Here is a 25,936-nt window from a genome sequence, read left to right as displayed (position 1 = left end):
AAAAATCTGTATTGACACAGAAAATACTGCGAGAGTGAAGAAAGACACCAACTGGACTCTTCTACCCATCAGCAACTTTCCTAAATTATTTCACCCTGAGGTGCAATGTTTCCATTGAACCTGAATATGGTTCAACTGAGGAAAAAGGGCATCTGCAAATAAGTTATAGGCTCTACCAGTTCTTTCTCTTGTTGTCTCACTGGTAAAATTTTGCTTTTCCTTCTTAGTGCTCATTAGCTGTAGATAACTATAAATTAAGTACCAACAGGATTGCTTCTCCCCTTTCCATAAATCCAGGGGAAATTACCTCTTCAAGTCTGCTGGACTTCCTCTCTGCCTGTTACCAGGATCCTACTGCTCTCATGGAATTGCTGTTGCTGTCTCCTAGCTGCAAATTTAAAGAAACTGGAGTGACTGTGAAAAAAGAGTGAGAACAGTTTTAGAACTGAGCTTATGCATATGCAGGGAAAGAACCAGCAAAGGGTGCCTGGGAAGATGATGGAATCTGTGTTTGCAGAGACATTCTGAACTTGACAAAGTCTTCACCTGCCTGCTGTAGAGGGCAAAGTAAACTCTCTACAACAGATGGTTTTACTTTATGTCCTCCTGAGATTCCTTTCAACCTGAATTATCCCGCAAGTCTAAAAGTAGGGAGACAAAATGGAAAAGGTATATAATCAAATGAGGAAGATAGCAATAGAACTAATAAAAAATTCTAATTCCCCCCCCTCCCCCCCCCCGATTATTTTAGTTTGGAATGAAATGTGGGACCAGTCCAAACTTTTTGGATGGCATAGGAGTAAAGCATTGCACATATCCATAATTCTCCCGTGGGTGACATTTCATCTGTATTAATGGAGGGCTACCTCTGTTTTCTCCTTCTGAATGGATGGTACACAGTGAAGCAGCAGGGGGTTGCTTCCATCATTCATTAATGACTAAAGATACCTGGGAAAATGGAGAACAGATGGGAAAAGAAACAGTGAAAAGTTAAGTTACAGAGTAATGCTGACCTGTTTCTTTCCTATACTCAGTACCCAGGCAAGATACTATGTTAAGGTGGGCCTGAGCATCCCCTGTTAAAGGCCATATTTCCAGTCTTTCTGTGTGGAACTATACCACTTTGTACAAACTATTTAAATAGACATGAATAGCATGTAAGCAAGTGGGTGTGACTCCCTAATTTGGTGGTTTACACATGTAACTGGGAGCAAACCCAGATGAGTTCCCGCCCTGGTGAATTATTAGTACAAATTATTTAATTAGTACAAATTGTTAAGCTCAACAAAGCTCTTGAAACCATATCAACAGTAGGATCTAACCTCTCCTGCTCCAGAGATACCATAGTTTGTTGTCAAAATAATAATATTGTGGGAGAACAAGAGGTACGAGTTCAAATGCCCTCAGGAAAAATTGGATCTGTGACTGCTATATGATGCTCTATGCACATCCTAACCACAGCTCGTGGTTAAAAGGCAGGTGGCCAACCCCTTGGAAAACCTTCGGGTTTCGTTCTGCTTCTTCTGCAGGTACTTGAGAGGGATCACTTAGTTTCAATATGTGAACAAGCCAATCACTTTTATTTTTCTCATTAAAACTAAAAGAAAAAGAAGGTAGGTGGCATTTGAGCTTCAGATAAAGAATTGATTACCCCACCTTGTAATGGAGCGCTTCTCTCAGTGGCACTGGTTTGTCTTGCTAGTGATTTATCAGGGCAATGTAATGAGGAGACCTGATACAACAGCATGCTCGCATCTGGAGCATAAATGGATTTACACGGCAAAACAAACCCCCGGGCTGAAAAAGGTAGAACAGTAGCGATGGAGAAAGACTGCGGCTGATTTCAGTTGAGGAGGGGAAGCCAGAACCTAGCGAGAGGACAAAACGAAGGTAAATTTGAACAGGCTGAAATAATGCACCTGTACAAGGACCACTGCAGAGATTTACGAGCGGATGCTGTTCGCTGTTCGCCGCTCACCGCACGCAAGTTGCCCGACGCGCCCAGACCGCCGCCTGGTTCGCCTTCCCGACGGCGGATGGAGAATCCCGGGCCCGCGATTAGCGGCTGCCGCCGGGGCGGGGGGCGCGGCGCCGCCGGGGGAGCCAATCGGGAGCCGCGGCCGCCCCGCTCCGCCCGCCCCGTCGGCGAGGCGGGCGCTGGCGGCGGGGGCTGCCGGGGCGCCGGGGGCGGCGCGGCGGGCACCGGGCGCGGGCACAGCTGCGGGCACCAAGCCACGCCGGTGTCGCCGCCGCTGCCGCCGCCACCGCCGGGCGGATCCCGCGCTTCTGCCGGAGCTTCTTTCGGTCGCTTTACTTTGGCGGCCCGGAGCAGGGACATTATGCCGAAGAGAAAGGTGAGGCGCCCCGGGTGTGCGGCGGGTCCTGCCTCCCCGGGTGGGGTCGGGGGGGCCGAGCGGTGGCCGGCGGAGGAAACGCGCGTCGGGGGCCACGGGCGCCCGCTGCTCTCCCGCCGCTCTCCCGCCGCCGCTCCGTGCTGGGCTTCGCGGATGGCTCCCGAGCCCGGGCATTTAGCTGCCTGTTGCAAGCCCCCTTCGCACCCCGCCCCGCCGCTTCCCGCCGCCTGTTTACTTTCCCGGTGCCGCGCGGGGCGGTGTCGCCCCGCTCCCCGGGGGGCGAAGTCGCTATCACAACTCCAGCCCCCACCTTCCTCCTCCCTCTCCGCCGCCGGGGAGAAGCGCTGCAGCAGCTGCGGCTTCGCCCCTGGCCCCCGCGGGAGGAGTTTCCTGCTCGCAAACTCTGGCGCCGCGGCGGGGAGGAGGCAGCCCCCACCCGGGGCGGCCGGATCCCGCCGCGCCGGAGCGATGGCTCCGAGTAAAAGGGAGGAGGGGAGAGGCAAGCCATGTTTAAAACAAACTACACCCTTCTCCTCGCCTCCCGCGGCAGACCCGTATGTACCAACTCCGGCGCCCATCCGGGCAGGGCCCCCGGGGGCGGGGGGCGGCGCCTCCCGGGGGAGCCGTGAGGGGCCCCCGCCGCCGGCCGAGCCCTGCTCCCCGGGCACCTCGGGGCGGGCAGCCTGCTCCTCGGGAGGGAGCCGGCGGTGAGACCGCCTTCCCCCAGAGAGAGAAACTTGGGCGGCCGGGCTCGGTGGTGTGGGGGATTTTCCGTGGCTCCCGTGCCCGCTGGAAGCGCTCCGGCGCTGGCGGAAGGCGGGCTGAGCCTGGAGGGCGGCAGCGGCCCCCTCCGCCCCTGCAGGGCCCCGGGGTGGGCGGCCGAGGGAGGGAGGCCCTGCTGCTGGAGATCCTCGTCAAGAACTTGCCGCCTGCCTTCCTAGGCGCTAACAGAGTGGAACGGGAGACTTGACACTAATGCATGCAATGACAAAAAAATTATAGCTGCAGTCCTTTAATTTTAACTAGGTCAACCAAGGCAAGGCAATTTGTGTTTTTCCCAGATGTCACCTGTGACCTCCTAATACACTGTTTCTGGGATGGGGCTCCAATCTGTTTTAATAAAGTTACAGGTAGATGATGCCTTGCAGGTAACTTGGTGTTTGCTTGTCCTTTGCTTATTCCTTATGGGAGGTATCAAAATGTGAAATTGTCAAGTATGCTACTGATTTAATTCGTAGTTAAGGTCCTGATTCTGGTTCTGAAAATGGATACAGCTGTGGGGTTGATTGGGATAACTGAGCTTGAAGTCTGTGAATGATAGGCCTTTTTTCCACTTGCTCTTCTGTCGTTGCACCCTCACGTGCTTCTGTGCTTTTAGTGCTTTTGCTTGTCGCCAGGAGAAACTAGAAAATTATCTTGTGTCCATAGGACCCCCCCCAACTTTTGAAACCTTGTGAACTTCCTACCCTGTTTACTTTGCTCTTCTGCATTCTTACACTACAGATGTTTCAGGCTGTCCTAAGTGAGGGTAAAGATACTCCTGTAGGTTTTTGTGGTCTGTTGTGAAATATTTTTAAGGGAAACTACCTTTCAGTCGCAAGTCATAAGAAAATGTCTCATTTTCAGAAGGTTATTTAAAATAAGTAATAAAAAGATTGTATATGGAATGAGAGTAATGGAGATGAGTTTTAACAGGATAGTAAGTTTTATTTTGGTTAGCATCATATCGGTAAAGGTTTACATTTAAAGATTATATAAAAGTGTAGGTTTTGGGAAGCACTGGTTCCAGGAAAAGTGTGTGATTAATGGCTTTGCTTTTTAAGAAAAGTGTAATTATGGTATTTTACAATAGTCAGTTTTATTCCAGAATAATATTTGCAGAGTGAGAAGTTGGTGATGCAGCAGTTACTGAATAATTACACCAGCCAATTTTGACATGGAGACAAAACCATCACATACAACTAATAGTCAGTTCTTCTCTTAAAATTTCTAACTTGTAAAAAGTCTTCTTTCTAACACAGAAAATTTTGTAAGTAAATAAACATCAAAATAAATTTTCACTGTTACAAGGGTAGGTAAATAAATAATATTGCAGAAAGGGCTTAAATCCACCTGTATCTATTTTTGTGTATCTGTAGTTATCTGGCTGGTTCTTTTTTGTTTGCTTTTCTTTTCATCTGTAATGTTTCTCATCTCTGTGTAAACTCAAGTCACTTGCTAAGTCCCTGGCCCTATGTTCATTATGAATATTATGAACAAAATAGTGTAAGCTGCTTCCCCTTCTCTAGAGGGCTGTGGCATAGGATATCAGGGTATCATTACTCATCGCTTGAGGGTCACAGAAAAAGGAGGAACATACTCTGTGTTGAGATGGTGCTAAATATTGTGCTAAAGCAAAAAGGGGTTGAACTCTGAACTGCTTCTGTCAGATTTCTGTACCCTTCATCTGTTGTAATAACATGTTGTGGTGTGAACATGGCCTTTCTTAAGAAGAACGGCATGCCAGTGTGGGATAAACCAAAATGCTTGTTGTGGCATTGCTAGAAAAAAACTGCCTTGAAATTGATTGGGGTGTTTTGCTCTTCACTTGTCTTTGTGGAATTAGCTCTTGGGTCATATTTACAAACTCCTTGACCTTTAAACAGCCCCAATAAAAATATCTCAATGTTATCCATAAAAGGATGAAGAGCCATTCTGTACCTGATCACAAGGAGGATCATGGTATGGTCACATACAAGTGCATAAGCAGACATCAAGATGAATGACACTTGTCTTGTGAATATACATCATGTCTCAGGGACATGAATAGGTCAGGTGATGACTTGTCCAGCATTGGATGGGGAGCCTGTCATTTAGTTGGGATTGCACTCCAAAATGACCCAACTTGTTCTGTAATCTGAATATCTGAATCTGTGCAATACCACCTGCATCTCACTTGTTTTGATAACGCTTGGAGTTGAATCAGAGATGAGGAGTAAATGCAACTTAGTTGCACTTAGTCATGTCTTTTTTTTATCATTTGCCATCTTTGAATATTGTTATTTTTTCAGAGAAAATTTAAAAAATTATTGTGGTCTAATTACCATTTCAGCTGGTTATTTGCTGGCTCCTTGTAGTCAGGAATGTAGTTTCTGCAGTTCGGTTGATGCTGTGAAGATATACTAGAGACCATCTGGGACAGGTTCCTGTTCTGCTATGCAAATTCACTTTCTTTAAAGTCAAAGGTAGTTGGTTGTATTTACTGCTGAAAAACAAACCCGCTGAGTATTTTGCTTATAATGCTGCTTCTTTAGCAGAAGTCAGAAGGGACAACATTGTTGTCCTATCGTAGGACATTTAACTACATGGTCACGCAGTTTTTTTGTGAGACCCTTACTGATTATTTTGCCAACCAGGTATCTAATCAATGTATTTTCTAACTTTTGGGGTTAAATGCATGTTCTTACAGATACTAACCTAGAGCTGCTAAATTCTTCTTATGCTTTTTTGTCTGAATCTGAGTTCTCTTTGTGAAATTCTTCTATGTGTTTAAGTTTTTATTGCTGAAGTGTCATGAATATTCAAAGAGAATATCAACCTTTTTTATCCACCATAGGGGAAATAAGGCACAGAAATAAATTGCTTAGTTGTTGGAATGGTCCCTTTATCTTGAATTCTCAGGTTAAGATGTCTGTCCTGACATTTTATTCTCACTAATAAGCACCTCCTGCACTTTTGACTGGCACATTTGTTGTTACTTTGCCAAATTTGTCTTCTTGCTTTGTGCTGTGTACTTGCGATAGTAACCAGTTCTCTAAAATTTTGCTAGAGCAACTTGTATGTGATCAGACAATTAAGTAATGAAGCTGAGGTCCTGCAGGTGACAGCTCTTTTTTTGCTGTTTCTCTGAATGATCTTGCTGTTGCTCTTTGGTCTGTGGAGTGAAGTCTAGGTTTGTGCAAAGCATAGTAGCAGCTGAGCTCGTGTTCATGGTGCAGCAGTATGAAGTATGCTCAAGTTCTGTTCTGCTCCATTTCACATCCCTTTCCATGTCTTGATACTAAAGCTGTGATTCAGTCTGCATCAGTGTGATATACTGTATGTAACACAGCAGATTTTTTTCAAAGGTTCTCTTCATTTTGAAGCTATTTGACAGGAAAGAAGCTCCAGTGATGTTGTGGGGACCTGCATCTTCCCAATAAATTGTTCCAACTCTGGGGCTGGAAGCTCTTTCTCTGTAGCCAAGACACACTTTAGTTTATTCTAGAACACAAGGGAGTCTCTGTTACCAGTGAGACATAGAAATGGGGGAGGTTCTGTATTTCATTTCACAGTTTGCAGGTGATTATAGAATAGAAAGGAAAAGGGAATCAGTACCAGATCCAGATGTCTTGGCTGCTGCCCTCTTCCCGCTCCTATTCTGTCCAATTTTTTCTCCAGATTTTTACTTGGACTCATTCACCCTTCATGCTGACTGCTTTCTTCTTTCTCCCAATCCATGAGAATTAAAAGCAAAAGTCAGAGCTCTGAAAAAGGTAGTTTTTCTTTCCACATTTTCTGGTGAGTCACTCCTAGACCATTCAGTAACTACTGGAAAACAGGCTAAGCAGTAGCAGAAGATGCCCTTCTTTGCATCTGTCACTGACATGCCCCTGACTTTGACAAATTTCTGTCTACTGTGACAGTGGAGTCCTCAGGTGGACTTCTACCTTCAGCATGCCTTGCAGGGACAGGTAAAATGATTGCTATGCAGAGATGCTCTTTAAATTCAAGCAAGACAAACAGAACAGATGTGCCCGAGCATCTTAAAGATTGCAGGGGGACGGATGTTTTGCCACTAAAAATTTTAGAAATTGTACTGGATTTGTAACTATTGCAGAATTTTAAACCTTGAGGTGTTTAAAAGGAGCTGAAAAGTGCCTGGTTGGCCTACTTCAAGAAGGTCAACAAAGTCAGTGGACCAGACTGACTCAAAGGATCTACATCTTTCATAGAAAAATTAAGCAGAAGAGATCAAAAACTTTTTATCTGCACGTGAAATGCTTGGATACAAAGCAGTATAGCAGTGTTCAGTGGCAGTGGAGAAAAAACATGCTTGAGCAATGCTGCAATGCCACGTTGCAGTAAATGAATTTTTCGGGGCTATTAAATACATGCAGCAAATAATTGTTGAAGTTTTATATTAGAGACTCTTTAACTTAGAGCTAATTATGTAATCTTAGCTATTGTTTTTTTTTATTGTTATTCAGGTATGGAGATAAAAAGGCCATTGACCAAGGATTTAATGATCTAAAACATTTCTGATAATTTTATACCAGTCTGTAAAGATCTGACTCATTTATTAGCAATTGATGGCAATGTATATAAATTTTCTTCTTAGACTACACTAAAATACAATTGGACTTAATGAATGGGCAACCTAAAAATTCCAAGGTTTTCACTGAATTGTCAATTTAAAATTACTCTTCATGCTTCTTGGGCACACTAAAGCATAGTAGTACGATCTTTGTAAGTTATCAACTATTTTTAAGTCATCAATTTCAAAATTGGTTAGGTGCATATAATCTTTCTATATATGGCTGTTCAACACTAGATATGGGCAATGTTCTTTTGTGTGCTGGAGTATCAGTATTGTTAAGTTAAAAAATAAAAAAGCCTTGTGTGTAAATGGAATGTAGTTATAGATGTAAGTAGAATATACCTATGCGTTATTTAGTTTAAGATTGCTTTTCTTCTGTACTCCTTGAACACTTCACTTTCTCTGCTGTTTTATACCCAAACAGTAACTGTGTATAGAAATGGTGTGTTCCAAAGTGTATCATTCCTTTAGAGAAGCTGTATGAAGTTGAATTTTTCTTGACAGGATTGTAACATTGTCTTTTGCCTAGAGTGTAAATCAAGAGATTTTTCTTGGAAACTAGCACTTGGTATGATCATCATGGCCACCATCTACTTCCCATTTTTTACTGCACTAAGCTAGCATTGTGTTTTATCCCATGGTCCAGTAGCCAAAAAGGTGCCAGAATTGCCTTTCAGTCCATGACTCTTAAAGCTTGTCTGCTGAACAGGTTTGAACATGATTTGGATTTTTTTTTTTTAATTCTGGATCATTTTACTGATTTAAGTTAGAGATGGTGCACAGTGGCACAATGAATGTGTGGTAACCTACTAGAAAGGAGTAGGCTGGAAATGAGCAGCTGTCTGCATGCAAAAAAGAGGTGAGGTCTTATACCAATTTTATTGTCAGCAAAATTGGCAGTGTGGGACTTCAGTTTCGACAGCAGTTCAACAGATACTTCAAGCTGGCATATACAGACCAGAAGCAGAAATTCCAGGTGCCCATTCCTGTCCTAATTCTGATTTAATCTGTAGGATATCATATTTGTTTGAGGTAGTTTTTGGGCAGACCTGACTGCTGATCTGGTTTCCCATACCATGACACAAAGAGTTAAGCTGGGATTGGCAGGAATGATTAGGTGGGGAAGGGCAGAATTCTTAGCAGCAGCCAGGCATTCATCTTTGATTTGATTGTCCCTAACTCAGAGTTTCTAGAGGAGTATTCTTTAATTCATTAGAATAATCAGAGCAGCTCAGTGCTCAAATTGTATCCTTGCAGCACCAGAGGGAGGAGGCATCAGGCTTGGTTTATATTTTGTGGGTTTTTACCCCCTTGGTGTCTTGGGAAGTGACCAGTTTTTGGAGATACAGCCCCTGTCTTCCAATAGTAAAGAGCTGGTGTTCTTGGTAATGGTGAAAGCTGCAAATAAAAAAATGCTGTGTTCCCTATGAATGTTGGAATCTGTCTGCAGAAAAGAATTGTGTATGTTCCCATCGCTGCCAGCTTTGTTGGGACTGTTGGTATATTTGCAAATCTCGCATAGCTTTCTCCATTGACCTAGTGCTACCTAAGTTAATAGTAGCTTCCATTATTGAAAATTAAGATCTAAGGACATTTTTACCTCTGTAGTGTTTTGCTCCTTTCAAGCAGAGTTGAGATGTATCAGTGGTATGTTTGTAGAAGGAAATCATCCATTACCTCTGTTGCATCATTTCTTCCTTATCCCACCTGTGCCCACTTGGAGATATTTTAATTTATTCTTCTCTTGTAGCGGCATTTTGGTTGCCTGTGAAGTTCTTCATTTGGACTGTTGTAGTAGAGCAATACTGCTTTAAACCACAGCTGTAATTATGACTGGGATGTGAGAGATGGGTGTATCTAAGTCTTTGTACCAGTTGTGGTTTTGGTACCTGCTATCATCATCTCAGAGGTTTGATGTTCTATAGTACCAGATAGCTGAAACAAAACAAAAAAATTCATTTTTCTAGATTATTGTGGTTTTTGTCACTGTAATGTCCTCTGGTAGAAGAGGAATTAAACACCTCTTTTCAGTCCTTCACAGTCTTTTTGTTTGTTCAGAGGTGGCTGTTTTAGGGAATCGGTTGTTATTGAAAATAATTATCTAAATGTAATTTCTATTTTTATACTTTTTTTTTCAGATGTACTGTGTGCTGGTTTTACTTTGCAAATCTGATCAGTTCTATTTAAATACAGATTTTGGAACATAATCTTGAAGGTTTTAAAAATTGCCTCTATATGTAGACTTGGATGAGTTCAGCAGCTTCATCTCACTTGCAGAACTGTCATCAGCTTTGAAAGTTAGAGAAGTAATATTAGGGACTGGATTTCATCCATCATCTTTTTTGAATCTGCCTTTTTATTTTATGGTGGCAGTAAAATGGTTAAGCAAATATAGAGACAAGAATCTACTCACTACCTAGCTGAATTTTCACATCTGGTGTTCAGGGGAAGCTGAACAATTTCAAATGCTCGGTGCTCTCTGCTCCCATGACTGATCTGTATTTTTCAAAATGCAGCTGATTACTTCACTGTCTGAAAAGTGAACTGTCTTGTCTAATTTTAAATTAAAATGCTATATATTTTTTTTAAGTCTGAGCCTCTAATAACTGCAGTTTTTCATTTTGCCATAGGTAGATGTCATGTTAAAAAACTATATATATATATAGGGGAAAAAAACTATAGGAAGGAGAAACTTGGAAGGAAAAATAAAAGCCAAACCAGCTGTGAGATTTTTTAAAATGTCCTATCAAATATGCAATGTATTTTAAAAATGAATTTTGCAAAAATGCAATGCATTTTCAATTATATTTGTTAGTCTTTGACCCTCTATTCAGTGGGAATAGCAAAACCTCAATCTACAATGAAGGCATTTCCTCTTCTGGAAAAGCACTTATTCTGTCTGGTTTTGGTTATCTAGAAATACCCCAGTTCTAACTTGATTTGCTGTTTTGTCTGGAAGATCATAAAGCTTATAGAAGTCACCTGTCTTAAGAATTAAGGAATTTAATAAAATGCATTTTCTGCACCTACTGATTTTATTTATGGCCAGGCTTTTTGTATTCTTATTTTCTTGCATATTCTTTGAAAATGCATTGCATGTCAACAAGTCACTCTGCTTGGCTTGAATCTTTAAGGAAGAGTGGAAACCTTGATCAGGAAGTGTTTCCCCTGATTTTTCCCAATTAACATGTAATTTGCATATTAATACAAGGGATATTAATGCTTCTCTTTAAATTTAAACCTTTAAGTACCATTCATCTTTTCAGAGTTTTATGATCTTGACATTTTCCCCCAAAGAATTAGAAAATTAGGTATTCTGCTCTTAATACATGTAAAATGGAGGGATTTAAATTCTAAAAATGACATTTTATAATGTTGTAATAATTATTAACAAAAATATTGAAATATTAAGTACTTAAAGACTAAATAGTTAAGAAGAGCGAGGTTTTGTGTAGTTGGTTTTGTTTGTTTTGAGGGGTTTTTTTTGCAAAATATTTATGTACATATATATACAAGAAAACCCAACCTCATTTCTTGGAAGAGAGCAAGACAGATATAATTTTGGATAAGTATTTAAAAAATCCAGCCTGCCACTGAACAGTTTTATGCTGTACTTCCCTTGTGGTTCTGGCAGAGTTTTTTTTTTTTCTTTTTTGCGTAGCAGCATGGATAGTTTTTTCCTCATCCAGGATCAGACTTTTGGTAGGAAAAAGAAATGAAGCTGTGTTGTATGAAGACTACCTGATTTCTTAAAGCATTTATTAGGGGGAATTAATTTTTCTTGCAAAGCTAATTCACATTGGCTTGGCAGTGAGCACTGTTCTATCCACTGAAAACAGATCAAAGAACTAGTTGTAAACAAAGGTTAATGATAACATGCTGGAGGAGCTAAATGAGGAAACAATAGTTATTAGGGTATTGGAGGAGTTGGTTGGTGTTAAATTAGTGAACGTGTAGTCTTCATTAATCTAAACCAAGAAATAAATAGCATTTTAATTACATTTATGAACTAGCTCAAAATTCAGAGCTGCTCTGAGGATAAATAATTAGAAGATATAGCATGTATGGGGAAACATTCATGGCATTAAATTTAGTCTAATACATAATTAAAAGCAAATGAAGGGTAGAAAAATTTTAGGGAAAGAATGCAATAAACCCTAAACAATACTTCATACTTGATACATCTGCTCCTCTTGCAACGTGCCTTTTTTATTTTTTCAAGTTTTTACCTTATTTTGGTTGATGAAAAAGAATTGTAGGAGGAACGACCAAAAGCATTATATCATGGAGATTGCAGCTGCACGAGTGAGCCAGGAAATCTATGGGCAAATCCCCTTGCAGGCAGTGTATCAAGATGTTGCCGAACCAAACAGCTTGCAAAGAAGGGAGGAAATGCTATTCAGAATGCTCATGTGCTAGGACAGTTAAGGCTTTCTGCCTAATTTCTAACTTCTTAATGTGGTAGTTAGAATGAAATTTGCATCTGCTTTTTTTGTTTGTTTTGTTTTCATGGAGGTATGAAGGGACTCATTTCTCTCCCATCAGAGCCAAGGTGTTGAATTTCGGCTTGTAATAAAATCCTTCAGAGAATGAACCATCTATTTAATTTTATACCGACCTTCTACTGACTGTTACTTCTTACTTACATGTACTCTCATTTTCCAGGCTTTTTAATGTACTTCTTTATAATAAATCTATTCATAATAGTGCAAACAAAATACTAATCCAGAAGGTGGACATTGCAATTTCAAATGCACGTCTGGGGATCACTCAAAAGACATCAGTGGCTTTACTGTTTGGGTTACTGTACTCTTGTGATATACTGCTTATATTTCATGGTTTTGGTGTAAAAAAATGAAGCTTTATGTTTCTTTTGTCATGCATCTGTACCAAGTAGCCTTGCCTTAAGAACAGTAAAAACAGGAAATTGACCTGTATTTTCTATTTAATGTTTACTTAAAACAGTTATCTAGTTTTCTCTTTTCAACCTAACAGTTCTGTAATTGTAGATACTGCAGTATTGCTTTGGTGGTTCTTGTTATGTATACTTCACAGCTGCTGAAAGAGCTGTGTATACAAATAAGCTCAATGTTAATATTCCTTCAGGGGTTTTTTAGCATTCTAGATCATCTATTAATATTCTTTTGTTTTTTCCAATCCACCCAAAATAATTTTCTAGATTGTTCTTAAAAATAGCTGGGGTAAAAGAAAGTGGGAAAAAAAAAAGCCAATTGCTGATAGACAGTCTTATAGTTTGAAAGTTATGCAACTGTGACAGATCTTGCAAAGCTTAGCTACAGCATAAGTTGCAATCTTATTGCCAATATTTAGTGCTAATTGAGATGTGACACAATGTGTGGTCATCTGAACCTAAAACTTGCTAGTTCAAATGTCAAAAGCATATTTAGAGATAGCCGGTCATCTTCTTTCCTTGTGTGTACCTCCACGAGGGAAAAAAAATCACTGCTGTCTGTGTCCTTCTTTGCTTTATGTTTTGACTCTTGTAGGCATCCATACAGTATCACACACAGCAGGCCTATAGGGACTACTTTATAAATACAATACAGACGTATGATAGAGTACAGCTGAAGAATTACTGAGGCTGGAGTGCTGCCCTTGTCAAGTGGTTCAGTGCTTGTACTGGTCTTGGATTTTGCAGCACAAAACCTGTAGTGTGGGTATTCCTGCTCCTGACTGGTTACGATGTACGGCACAGTATCCAGGGTGCATTTTAATGTGGCTGGGGTGTCATGTGAAGTATGGTGAGCCATTGCATTAGGTCATGAGGAAAAATGTGCCAAGGGGAGGGGTTACTTAGCACATTTTGTTGCTTTGAAACCAGAGATTCTTCAGTACTTTGTCACTAGGACAAAAAATGGGGAAAGGGTTTCTGTGGAAGAGTTAAGGGCAAAGGCTTTAAGGTTTTGGTGGTATCTACATAAAAGTCCTGTGACTCCAGATAGGAGTGCAGACAGTCTCTGCTTGTGGCATGCCAAGTTCTTTGGGAGCTATGCTTGGCGCAAATCCATTTGTGTATAAATCTCTCTTTTCCCTGGGGAAGAGGAGAAAATATTGCAAAAATTGGTATGAAGAACCACATCAGCTGGGACTCATCAGAACTCACAGAGGGGAAATTAAGTTCCCGTTCCTCTTTTAACAAATACATTGTAGCCATATCTGACATATATATTTTTTGTGTGTGTCTATTAGCTGCAATACATACACAGAGTAGATGGAGTCCCAGGCTGCCTGGCAGCTGCCCCGTGCCACTGCATTCTTGTCAGTTGTACTGACTCAATTGTTTGTGCAGCTGTGCAGTAAAATGATTCTGCTGGAGCGGGGAAGACTATATATTTACAATTTGTCTATATATTATAATATTTATGCATTTGTTTAAGCAGCAGGCTATTTTTCAGCTGGATCAATTGCTTTACTCATGACATGGCCTCCCACGCAGCTCTGCCAGCGTAGTAGGGAGCCAAGGCTGGGAGGATGAGCCCAGCCGCCAAAGGCCTGGACTTGCAGTGATTGCAGAGAGGAGGGAGCAGGTCGGAAATGGAAATGAGAGCATGTCAGAACCCCTTGCTGCTTATTCACACCTCGGAAATTACTATTATTCTTCATGTCCCTCCATGGAGAAAAGTTATGTGGCCTTCATAATTGCTGTTGGATTTTCTAACTTAAGAGGGAATGCTGGGCTAATTATCTAACTTAATTGAAGTATGTTATGTAATATATCACGGTAGTTAGTATACAGAGGTTGTGGTTGCATTAAAAGTATTTTAATATGATTTTTTCCCCTCATGAGCAGTTTATTTAATCTGTTGTCTAGCAGTAGTATTGGCATCTAAAACCAGACTGCTCTGTCTATCAGAAATGTAGGAGACTCCTCTTTTGTAAATGTTAAAGAGAATGGGGTGAATTACTGTGTGTTAACTGCAGTATTGCAGGTGGAGAGTTAGCTCTTGTCCAATTCCTGCAAGGCTATGGGCATGTGGCAGTGCCATCTTGGGATAATCTGGCCCTCTCTCAAAGCTCTATGATTCCTAAAAGTGAAGCAGGGTCAAACAGCCTGATTGTGGAGTGTCAGTCAACTTCCTTTAGCTTATGAAGAGTTTTTTAACTTGGCTTCCAAAGGAAATGGATCATGCCATCTTTCTGTCCCTACCCCTGTAAATCTAAAGTCTCTTGACCACTGCTAGGAAAAGGTGGTAAGATCTCAGAGAACTTCCATATAAGTAGGTCCTGCCCAGGACAAGAAGGATGCTATTAGGGTTCCCTCTCGGGGAAAGGGTGCAGCATGAGTTTGTTAGAATTGAGAAAATTCATATAAGAGAAACATCTTATGAGCTCATGGACAACAGAAAAGCTATACCCAGAGCATATCTTATATTGTGAGTCAAAGAGCAAAGTTGTAGGACACATGACTTTGTTACTGACAGGAATAATGGAATAGCTTGTTGTTATTTCCTTTCTGACTTCTGATGCTCCCAGCGTTACAACATCAAGCTGTAGTAACTCCTTGGTAATCAAACTGAAAGACTTTTAGGAATGCAAACCTGAAACGATCCCGCAGGTGACTGGTGAGGCTGTAGTTGCATAGGGAACAGTCAGGCTCCATTTTGGATGCCTGCCTGTTGCTATTCTGAGTTGCTCTACGCTGTGCGATGCTGTTTAACTTCCTGCTGTTTTCAAGCTACTTACATGATCAGTCCTCGGCTTTTTTTTTTTTTTAAGCAGCTGCTCTTGTGGCATGCTTCCTTTCTGTCGGGAGAGTGCACAGTAACAAAGCCACGTTTTATTCCCTGGTGGGGGGATGTCTTTCTCTAAGTATGTTAGAGCCCAATGCCAGGAGAAGGCACTGGTCAACTGCTGCAAACAGCGCCGGTCATTTTCTCTGCTCCAAAGCACAGCTCTCTAACTCTGAGACATCTTGTGTCAGAATCTGCGAGGAAGTTTGAATTAAGATTGAAATGGAAAGAAAAAGGAAAAGATAACTAGCCTGCTTCCTTACTGATTGTAAAACAAAACAACAACCAAATTGCCTTCTCAGCTGCCTGTAAAATGCCTTTTTGAAATATGCATTCTTGTAGTTCTCCTCTAACTGCTGCTGCTTGGTCTTTATCCGGCAATTGCTTGGTCCTACCTAGAAACACAAATGTTTGCAAAATGTGAAGTTACACATCTTGAGCTGTAAACAAAAGAGAAGCGATATTTTTACATGCTCCGCCTTCTTTCATTTAACCAACCTTTTTCTAGTACCTACACAAGATTAGTTTTACAACATTCAAGTTGATACTTTGTTCTTGAGAAAGATGCATGTTTGTCCCAAGCTTTCCTGTCAATATCTGAGTATTTTCCTGATTTATGCTCTTCTGATGGAGGAGGTGAGATATGATGTAAGGATACTTTTAAAACTTCCAGCTGGGTGAGGCTGAGAGTAAAAAGGAGTAAAGGAGGTAAAGAAATAATTCATTTCAGTAATGCTGTTCATCTCACTGCATCACATAACAGGTTAAATTCATGTTAGGGAAAAAATGTGTAAAATTTCTCGGGGATCTCAAAAGCCATCATAGAGCAAACCTCAGATTTCCAGTTCCTGCTGTTGTGCTATCAACAGCTGATGAGATGGAGCTTCCACTGGAGCCTGTGGATGCTTTAGTTAATGGGCTACAGGGACTCTGAGGAGTGGTGAGTGATAGGATATGTATGTACCTGGAGCTCAGTCCTCCATTGGCTTTGTTAGAGAGACTGGTTTGAGTACAATGCTGCTTGTACATACAAAAATGGATTTGTCAGGCTGCTTTAGGTTGTTGCAAATGAAAGAGCAGTTAGTCTTCACCATAATCTTTGTTTTGCTGTTGTCTGCATGCTTTTAAGTCTGTAATAAAAACACTGATTTAATATTTTGTTTCAGTCTCCAGAGGGTGCTGAAGGCAAGGATGCAGCAAAAGTAACTAAACAAGAGGCAAGTATATATATATATATTTAATTTGTTTTGGCATGCAATTATTTAATTGGAGATTTGCAGTCATGTATATCAGGAGATTATGTGTTTCTTTGGCACTTCTGGTGAGATGTTTTCAGTGGGAATAAAGACAGTAAACCACATTTGTACCCTATCTGGCTTGATTTCGTCTTGGTGTACGAGGATTTATACAACTTACTAGTCCACCAAATAAATTTGGGAAAGTTTTTGGGCTTTCATAGACAAACTCTGGTGGATCTTCTGGTAATAGTGTTGTGTGTTACTGCTTGGAACTGTTGCTCTCTCTCTCTAGTGGGTTGGCAGAAGAGGGTTAATGCACACACCTCAGCCAGTCTACTTCAAAACTATTCTTAGCTTAAGTGACTGATGGAAGGGTGTCTTGAATTAAGATACTAGACTCTAAACTGGAGCAGCTGACACATTTGTGTGTTTTCTTCGACTGGTTTTGTTTAAAGGACACAGTACATTTTGTTAGAGACGACAGCTGGTGATATCTTGGTATCTACAATAAAGTTCGCTTGTTTGTTTTTCACAGCCCTTAATGTGAATTTAAAAAAACAGGTATAGAATTATGAGAATTTGTTTTCTTAGGTTGCCTTCTTTTGTGGCAGACAAACTTAAACCAGGACCTTGAGAAGAACAGGGGGATATTTAATTGCTCTCTTTGTAAATCTTGGAACATATTTGATTAGGAAAATAGCAAGTACAAAAATGGCATGCTCTATAGTTTACTTGCATGTAAAGAACACTTTTTCATAAGTTTCCCCAAGCAGTATCTTAAAGAAACTATCTAGCATTGAAGATCTTTCTAAGAATTTCTAACATACAATCTTATGAGAAGAGAATGGAGGAGTGAAAGTTAACTTTCATAAAGGAGGAGATTCTCAGTGGAGTATTGGATTTTTTTTTTGGGGGAGGTGCTTTTGCTGCTGAATATATTTGTTAATGATCTCTAGGAGAAAAGGTACTAAAGAATTTACAAAGTTGCTGATTGTCAGAGTAGTGAGAGGGGCTGAGAAGACTGTAATTTCATTGACAGATAACCAAGTGATAAAATATCAAAAGAAATTCAATATGGAGAAATGCAAATGAAAATACGGGGAGAGGGAGACGCAGCGGTGATCACGAAGCTGTTAATCAGGGGAGAGATTGTAAAAGTGCAGCGAATAGTTTCTAGAAAATGTCAGCAGTTCTAAACAGAAAGTAACTAGAACATAAGAAAAAATGCCAGAGGACAGAGTAAGCATCAGTGTACCACAAGATTAATTTTTGTGCTCTCAGATAAGGGAGTACTAAATGAAGCTCTCCTGATAGAGGCCATGATAGAATTAAAAGGATACTAAGTACAGTGGGACAAATAGAGGATGTACAGCAGCTTTAAAAAAGTGTAAGCAACCCAAACTAAAAAAACAAACAACACAGTTTTTCTAGGATTCTTCATCTTTTATATAATGGACTTGTGATAAAATAATTAGTAACACAAAGGCAGTTAGGGAATTAATCTTCATGAAAGCTGTAAACAAGAGGACTCTAATGGAAGTAAGAGGCAAGAAGTTAAAAGGAGAGACAGGAGAAGGGGAACATTTTGCTTTTTGTTTTCCACACAGTGCATAATCCAATTATGGAACTCACTGACATGGGATGTTACGGAAACTGAAAGTGTAAATAAGTACTCTGTTATTAAACAGATTTGTCTAGAAAATAATCCTTGGGGGCTATTTAAACACATGATGTATATATGATATCCAGGTTGGAAAGTTGGCAACTTCAGATTGCCAGAAGCTGGTGCAGTGGGAGAGTGCACAGACTTGTTCTGTCTGCTCCTTTTCATAGACTTTCCATAGATGTTTGCTAGCAGGCCAGTGTCAGACTCTTGGGTGAGCTGCTAATTTCTTGGCTAGTACAGCTGTTTGGAAGGGACAAAGGTTCCCAAAGCACATAAAAATGTGACCTTTTCTGACGTGGCTCTAGTTCCCTCCTTATAATCAGATAACACAAAAATGAGAATTAAAATTATTTAGCTGTCAAGCATTTTTGAAGATCTTACGGTTTATGCTGACTTTCTTATGGCAAACAAGTTATGGAACAGGAGGTAGGGGAGAGAATTATAAATTATCTAAATCAACATACTGTCCTTTAAAAAGTAGATGCGAGCAAAACATTTCAGTTCCTAAACATTAAAGGGATAAATATAATTGTTTAAGAAAGAAGATTTGTAAAAGATGATACCTTGAGTTAGGGGTTCTTTGATTACCTGACCAACTGAAATGTTTTGTTTATCCTGTTGTAAACTAATGGTAGGCTGCTTCTTAAGTGGTTTATATGCTAAATTGCCAAGAAAAGAGAGGTTTACCTTTTTGCTGTTAATAATGCATAAATATTTCATAGCTGAAAATATCTTTAGGTGTTTTTTTTACTTCTATTTTGCTGGATGCAGATTTGAACTATTAACTACTGCTTTCGACTAAGAATTCTTGAATGGCTCCAATGAACACAAATTACAGCATTCTTCAGATATTAACAAGAGCTTTTTCCTGTTGCAGGATGTGCTGAGCCATGTTTTTTCAGCTCAACTTAAATGCTTAATATGTAATTAGAAGTATTCTTCATTCTCTTTTTAAGCCAAGTTATGTTGGATATTTGTTGCAGTTTAGTTGTCCCTTTATTTTGGCCACAGGTGTAATTCTAGTTTTATGAGTAGACTTCAGCTCAATTTATTAACCATGCTGTGTAACTGGGTGAATCTGTTTTAATTAATAAAAATTGTGAATTTTTATTATTGTAATATAATAAATTTACAAAAATGCAATAATTTGTATTATTGTAATATAATAAAATAAAGTATAATTATTGTAAATATTGTGAATGAGCTAACAAGTATTTTTAAGACTTCGGTAATAAATTTATGACAAAAAGCAGGATGAAATAAAATCGAATAGGGAAAGTATGTTGAAGTGATAAAGAAAGCTGGAGAGAAGCAGAATCTCTGGTTCAAGTCTTTCCTTTTGAGATTTGTGTTTAAATAGAAGAAATAATTTTTCTCTCTCATCCTGCAGCTGTCTTTGCACACCTGGACTCTCAGAGCAAGTGTGTGGAGGACTGAGGAAGTGGAAGGACTTAGTTTCATGTTTTGAAATTTTAGCGCTCTGATATCCTCTAGAGAAGGATGTTAACTTTATTCAGCTGTTAATCAGATGGGATTTGTGCCCACTATTACAAGTAACATCTGCTAGATTCTAAAACGCCATGCTAAGTGTGTATGAAAAAGGTTCAGTCCTTTGCACAGGTAGTCAGTCAAGCTTACTGGATTTTGAACCTTTCACAGACCAGGAAGGGACTCAGAAGTATTTGTAAAAGGGGTGGGCGGGGGGGGGGGGGTGGTATTTAACTGTGTGGAGATTTTGATGTCTTAGAATTGTAGTTTTTATATTTTTCATATATTTGTAATCCTGCAATTCTTTAGTGTATAACCCTAAATTCCATATATGGTGTTAGCTACTACTTTCCCATTTTGGTCAGACAGAGCAATTCCTCTCTAGGCCTGGAAATCAAGGACACCTTACTGTCTCAGGCCCAGAGAAATGTAAGCAGAAGTGAGTTGGGAAGGAGCAAACTTGGAGTAAATTACTTCATTACCTGAAGCTGTTATTGGAAGATTAACCCCAATATGCAAATGGACCAGACCTATAAAAGAATGAAAACCCCTGACCTGCCATCCATTTTAGGTGTAGCCCCTGGGAGGGCTTTGTCTGCCTGAAATGTACGTGAAGGCCTTCAATAAATATAGAAGCTTTTTATTCCCATACTTTTGTTTGACTTCTGTTTTTCGGTAGTCTCAAGAAGACATCAGTTTAGATGGTATGATTCCTGAACAACTTTTATTTCTGACTTTCACATCACTGTCCCTTCAAAATTTTGATTGTCCAAGGTGAGGAGGATGTGAATTGTCTGTGGCAATAACCACATATTTTGATAGTCGTATGAAATGACTATGTTGTTTTGGATACTTTTTCCTGTAAGCCTGTAAAAATGTTCTTTTTTTTTTCCCTGTAGCCCACAAGACGATCAGCAAGACTGTCAGCTGTAAGTATGTATAGTACCTCCTGGTATATTCTTTTTTAAGCACATATGGTTTCTCAGACCAAACAAGTTTTTTACATTTTGCTTGATTCAATTTTTATTCTTGCCGAGGGGTATTTAAGAACTCTAGCAATGAAGTTGTCTTTGTTTTCTTGGTTTCAGGTTTTCAGGTTTTTCTGACAAAAGATACATTTCCCTACTTCAGTGCAAAACTGTCTGTTAGGTGCAGTATTGACTTTATTTCATTTTGCAGGCTGATGTTAGTTGTGGAAATGCAGCTACTTCTCTGGAAAGGAGAAGGAGCTGTGTTTCAAGGACTTCATTTGATGCCACTGCTAGCACTTGGTTTTAGTTCCTCTTCTCTGTTAGAATATAGCTGATGGGTTTTTTTTAATAGTCACTACTAATCTCCGTGTTTTACTTGTAGAGTGACCCCAAATTACTTTCACTTCTAGATGAGTGAACTAATGCAAACAGGTGTGTACAGAGATGAGGTGCATTTGTGCAGTAAGGTTTTTCAGACTTGTTCTAGATGCTTACTATTGAGCAGGAAGTAAGGGAAGGTGTAGGGTAGGGGGGGAAGCAGGGTGTGGAGGAGGCTGGCTTCTGGTGTTATGTCTAACATGTTGTGCAACTGGAAATGTTTTATAGAAACCTGCCCCACCAAAACCTGAACCCAAACCAAGGAAAACAGCAAAGGTAAATGCTCTTTCTTTTTAGTTACCATCGTTTTAGCCAATAGTAAGCAAGTATACTCCTTCTTTATGTTGCAAAAAGTTCAATTCACAGCTTTTTTTTTTTTTTGAGGCATGGGCTTCCCTGCCCTCTCTGCAGCTCCCCGCCCCCCTTCCCTGGAAAAAAACCGGCAAATTAGATCATTCTTTTCTTTCTGTTCCACCCCTTCCTGGCCTCATTACTGGCCCAAAGAAAATGTCTTGCCTGTTTGATATGCAGACCATGTTAGTTTGTAGTGAATTGCTAGTTTAAGAAGAATTTTTACCTTTACTACACCTTTCCTGAAAAGTACAGGCTTGGTTGAGTAAACGCTTCCTGAGACCTAGCAATTTCTACAAAAGCATTTGAGATTACTCTGTATCATTCTGTTTCCTTGTCTAGAGGTGCAGTACTTCATTTTGTACTGAGAAACTCTTATCTGTTCTTGAAGCCTGGCTGCTGCTGAGAATGCACAATTATAATTAAAGGTGAAATTAAATATATTTAAATTGAATGGTTTGGGTTTTCTGGGCCAGTTACAGTCAAATTAAAATCTTATTAGTGTTTGAATACCTTTTCAGGATTTTTGCATATAAATCATGTACTTCAGAAACTGTAGATTTATTTGTGCCTAAGGGGAATGTTGAATAAGAGCAGTTGCTTTATTGGAAAAAAAAAAAAACCCATGCTGGACACTGAGTCTAGCACTCCTCACACTTCCATTTTTCAAGTCGTTTTATTGTCATCTAAATTGGTGCAAGTGCCATGATACAAAGTCCACATGTGAAAGTAAAACTGACTTTAAACACTGTGTGATTTATCATATAAAATTACCAGTACAGTCTTGCTGACTCCATCCTGCTCCCCTCTTAAAAAGAGCATTAATAAAGAAGAGACTGTGATAGCCTTCTGTAGCTTCACATACCTGTGAGATGAACTTGGTGTCATGGACCAAGTCTAAGTTGTGTGAGAGACATTTGAAGCTTATTTTGGGTGACTCAAATCCTTTATGATATTACTGTAAGTAACTTTTTGATACAGTAATCTTTTTTCCCCAAACCCTAATTGGATCGCATTTTAGGGAATATATTAATCTTGGTCTCCTCAACAGTAAACAGCAAGTGTGTACTCTGAACTTGCTATTAAACAATGAAATATGGTATAGATTTGAGTTAATTTTTATTGTTAAAAGCTTGCATGTTATGAATTTGTTAAATCAACTCGTAGTTTGCTCTTTCGTAGGTGAAGAGTTATACCTATGTTCATACTAACTGTAAGCTTCCAAATTAAGCTGCTATGTAACATTGAAGCTGAGGGGTGGAAGGAGTAATTCAGGCTGCCCTGGAACTGGGATTACTGGTGCTCTCTCCTCACTGTCCTACTCCTGTATGGGGATCAGTGTGGAAGGGTAATAAATGAAGAAAGGCAGACATTAATATCCCTGTTCACAGCTACTATTGCCATTTGCATGGGGAATTTGGAGCAAATGATTGCATGAAAGATATCCAGTGTTTATCTGAACTACTTTAAAAACTAAAGTAAAATAGTAAATAATTTAAATTTTATCCCATTGCACTTTAAATATTTAACCTATGTCTCTGCTAACCTTTAGATCACAAACATAAATAAATACATAGAGAAAGTATTTATAAAAAAACATAGAAATTAAGAGCAAATCTCAAAAGAATATTGTGACTGTTAGAATAGTTCCTTTTGGTAAATTCTTTGCTTTGTGTTGCTGCAGATGGACTTTTATCAGTTTGCCTCCCTAGTGTGTTGGCCAGTTCTTTCGTTGACATGGAATGATCATCACAGATGTTGTCGAAGTAACAGAAGGACAGCCAATAAAAAACCTTAATTTTTAAAATCTAATTTAATATTTTATATTAATTGAAAGTGTAGTGATGTAGCTACACAAACAGTGTGGTGTTCGTGTTTGGCTGAATAAGTTTTCAATATACTGTAATTGTGTTTGTTCACACAGATATCCTGTATATACCTCACAGGACAGCTCTGCCAAAGTAGTCCAGCGGGGTTTTGTATCCCTGAAAAAATTAGCAGAAAAACAAAAGAAGTAGACACCACCATTTTCTAGAATTGTTGATTCTCTCTGTAACTTATGTGGGTTTACAATTTCCAGGTAGCCTTTAGATGGTGTTCTGTTTCAGTTCCAGTTCATGGAGCTTGCCAAGACTTGCTGTTTAGTTCATGTGAAAGTTGTTTTGATAAAGATGCAGGGTTCTGGCTACTCATACAACATCTATGGCCATGTTTTTAATCTTCTGTCAGAAGGAACCTGGAACAAAGGCCAGCAAAGGTGCTAAAGGGAAGAAGGATGAAAAGCAAGAAGCTGCAAAGGAAGGTACTACACCATCTGAAAATGGTGAAAATAAAGCTGAAGAGGTACTTTGCACACATACCTCCTGCTGATTGAATCAGTGTTTCTTAATTATTCAGCCTTTCAGACATTGTTAGCATGTTCATAATGCTTCTTTTTATTGCCCATAATGTTATTGCAGATTCTCATCTCGCTCAACTGTTAGTGTTTCAACATCCAGAGGTGCCCCACCCAACACACTGTCAGTAAAAGGGCAGATTGAAAAAGTGAAAGTTAAGGGTGCGGTAGAGCATTCAGCATGTGTGCAGTGAATAGGAACAGGTGGTAGTGTGGTGCTTTTCAGTGTGAAGGATGGAAGCTGACAGGTAAGGCTTGTATTGCTTTTCAAAAGCTGGGACCGATGAGTTGAGAAAAGTGTGTCACTGGAACTGTTCCAGTTGTATAGATGTCCTATGGACACAGGTTTGGAGCTGTTGCAAGTAAGAAATCTAAGGAGGAAGGATAGCTTGGGTATTTAGGTACCTAATGGCATTTCACTATAGTAATTGAATTTCTTTCTTTTTTTTCTCCACAGGCTCAGAAAACTGAATCTGTAGGTGACAAGAATGAATGAAATAACCATGAAAATTTTGGGTTGATTTTATGTACCTCTTGGACAACTTTTAAAAGATATTTTTATCAAGTATTTTGTAAATGCTAATTTTTTTAGGACTATGATAGTTGACATATTAAACTGTATATGAACATTTCCCTTCTCATAACAGTGCTTTTAGAAATTCCTATTGTTGCCAAGTAATATAAATATCAACTTAATATTGCAAGGTATGTGTAAAATTGGATCAGCATTCCATACACTTGCTTTAAGAAATTATGTCTTGTGCATATGGTGATGTTTTTACTGTGTGTATTTGAATTTTTCATGCAGTTTTTCTAGAGCAATAATCAGTGGTGCTTTTGTACTTAGGTTTTATGTGATTTTAATGAAACATGGATAGATGTGGCCACCTGCTGACTATTTTGGGTTCTTTTAATGGATTAAAATAAAAGGTCTCCTTGCCTGCAAAACTAAAGACTCCTAATGTTTTCTCTAAATCTGAGGATTGCCGTACTCACATCTTTCACTGCTACAAGGCAGACTACATGATTTAGTATGAGTTGTTTTGCATGCGGTGAGTTTGCTTTTTTTTTTGGCTGATGTCTGATTAAAAACCATCCACACAGGAGCAGCAAACTGGGATTTTCAGTGGCCTACAATTTAGGGGACTTAAAGATAAATTCTTCATAGATACATTCATCAGATACACTGTCACAGGGTGAGTAGAGTTGCCATACTCTGACAGGATATTGTGTCTTCAGTGAGCTATCAGTACAGAACAAATTGCTTGATTGATAGAGATGTACAGTAATTTAAAAGTAGCTTTGTTTCTCCCCACTCTCTTTTCATTAATGTGCACCATAGTCTATGGAAACCTTTCTTTCTATCTGTAGCCTCAAATTTAATATAAATAGTAAATACTGTTCTTCAGCTGAGGACAGTTGTTAATACATTGAAATTGCTGTTAAACAGTGCTATATATTTGGTACCTGGTGGAAGTGGAACAATTAAAGTTGGTTTTAAGGTGATTGTGGTGATGTGGTAGATTAGCTAATGATTTTTTAGTGTCCATGTTCCAACTCTGCAACTCATTCTAAGTACCTTTTATGATTTTTCTCCTTCTCTTTTCTCTAGGGGTCCTGGTGTTTCTATTGTTACTTCTGGGATGGGAGGGGTGAGAGAAAAGATGTTCCCTGTTCTTCAGTAGCATTGATTTGTATTGCTCAAGTGGTAGCCATTATGTCTGAGGATACCTTTTGCTTGTTTGAGTCAATAAATAAATGATTGTTGCCTGATCTAGCGTTCTGTTTATTCTTTGGGAAGAAGTCTCTAGTTGCCTTTTTAAATTAAAACCAAAAAGAAGCCAAGCATATCTACACTTGAAAATTGAAGCTTGATTGCCAAGACTTTCTCTGCTAGCTAGAATAGGAGTAAAGACCTGCGTTGATATAAATGTCACTTACACTTTTATGATAGGCTTGCTACACCCACAGAAGAGGAGGCTGTTCTCTGCAGCATGAACTTAGTT

At 39.6% G+C, this 25,936-nt stretch overlaps 2 protein-coding genes across 13 annotated transcripts in view; one reads left to right on the top strand and one right to left on the bottom strand.

Annotated features, from left to right (window-relative positions):
* The window catches only part of LOC140683521 (uncharacterized), a 54,466-nt gene extending 51,604 nt beyond the window's left edge, over positions 1 to 2,862 (bottom strand). The window contains exons 1-2 of the mRNA XM_072926115.1: positions 2,757 to 2,862; positions 1,920 to 2,721 (exon numbers count right to left, since the gene is read on the bottom strand). Coding sequence (XP_072782216.1) covers positions 1,920 to 2,721; positions 2,757 to 2,862 — 908 coding nt within the window. The remainder of the gene's footprint in view (positions 1 to 1,919; positions 2,722 to 2,756) is intronic.
* On the top strand, positions 2,177 to 25,703 carry HMGN3 (high mobility group nucleosomal binding domain 3). 12 transcript variants are annotated; one of them, XR_012054666.1, is made up of 7 exons: positions 2,532 to 2,908; positions 16,610 to 16,660; positions 20,735 to 20,764; positions 21,413 to 21,460; positions 21,878 to 21,963; positions 23,768 to 23,837; positions 24,388 to 25,703. XR_012054666.1 is itself a non-coding variant. In NM_001245616.1 (6 exon segments), coding segments are annotated over 6 exon segments (297 nt in total). In that variant the 5' UTR covers positions 2,177 to 2,339; the 3' UTR covers positions 24,427 to 24,878.
* Positions 25,704 to 25,936: the final 233 nt, after the last annotated feature.

The sequence above is a fragment of the Taeniopygia guttata genome, chromosome 3 (assembly GCF_048771995.1).
Source record: "Taeniopygia guttata chromosome 3, bTaeGut7.mat, whole genome shotgun sequence".
NCBI classification, from domain to species: Eukaryota; Metazoa; Chordata; class Aves; order Passeriformes; family Estrildidae; genus Taeniopygia; species Taeniopygia guttata.
Note: the sequence above shows the minus strand (reverse complement) of the source record. Positions and strands in the feature narration are given on the sequence as shown.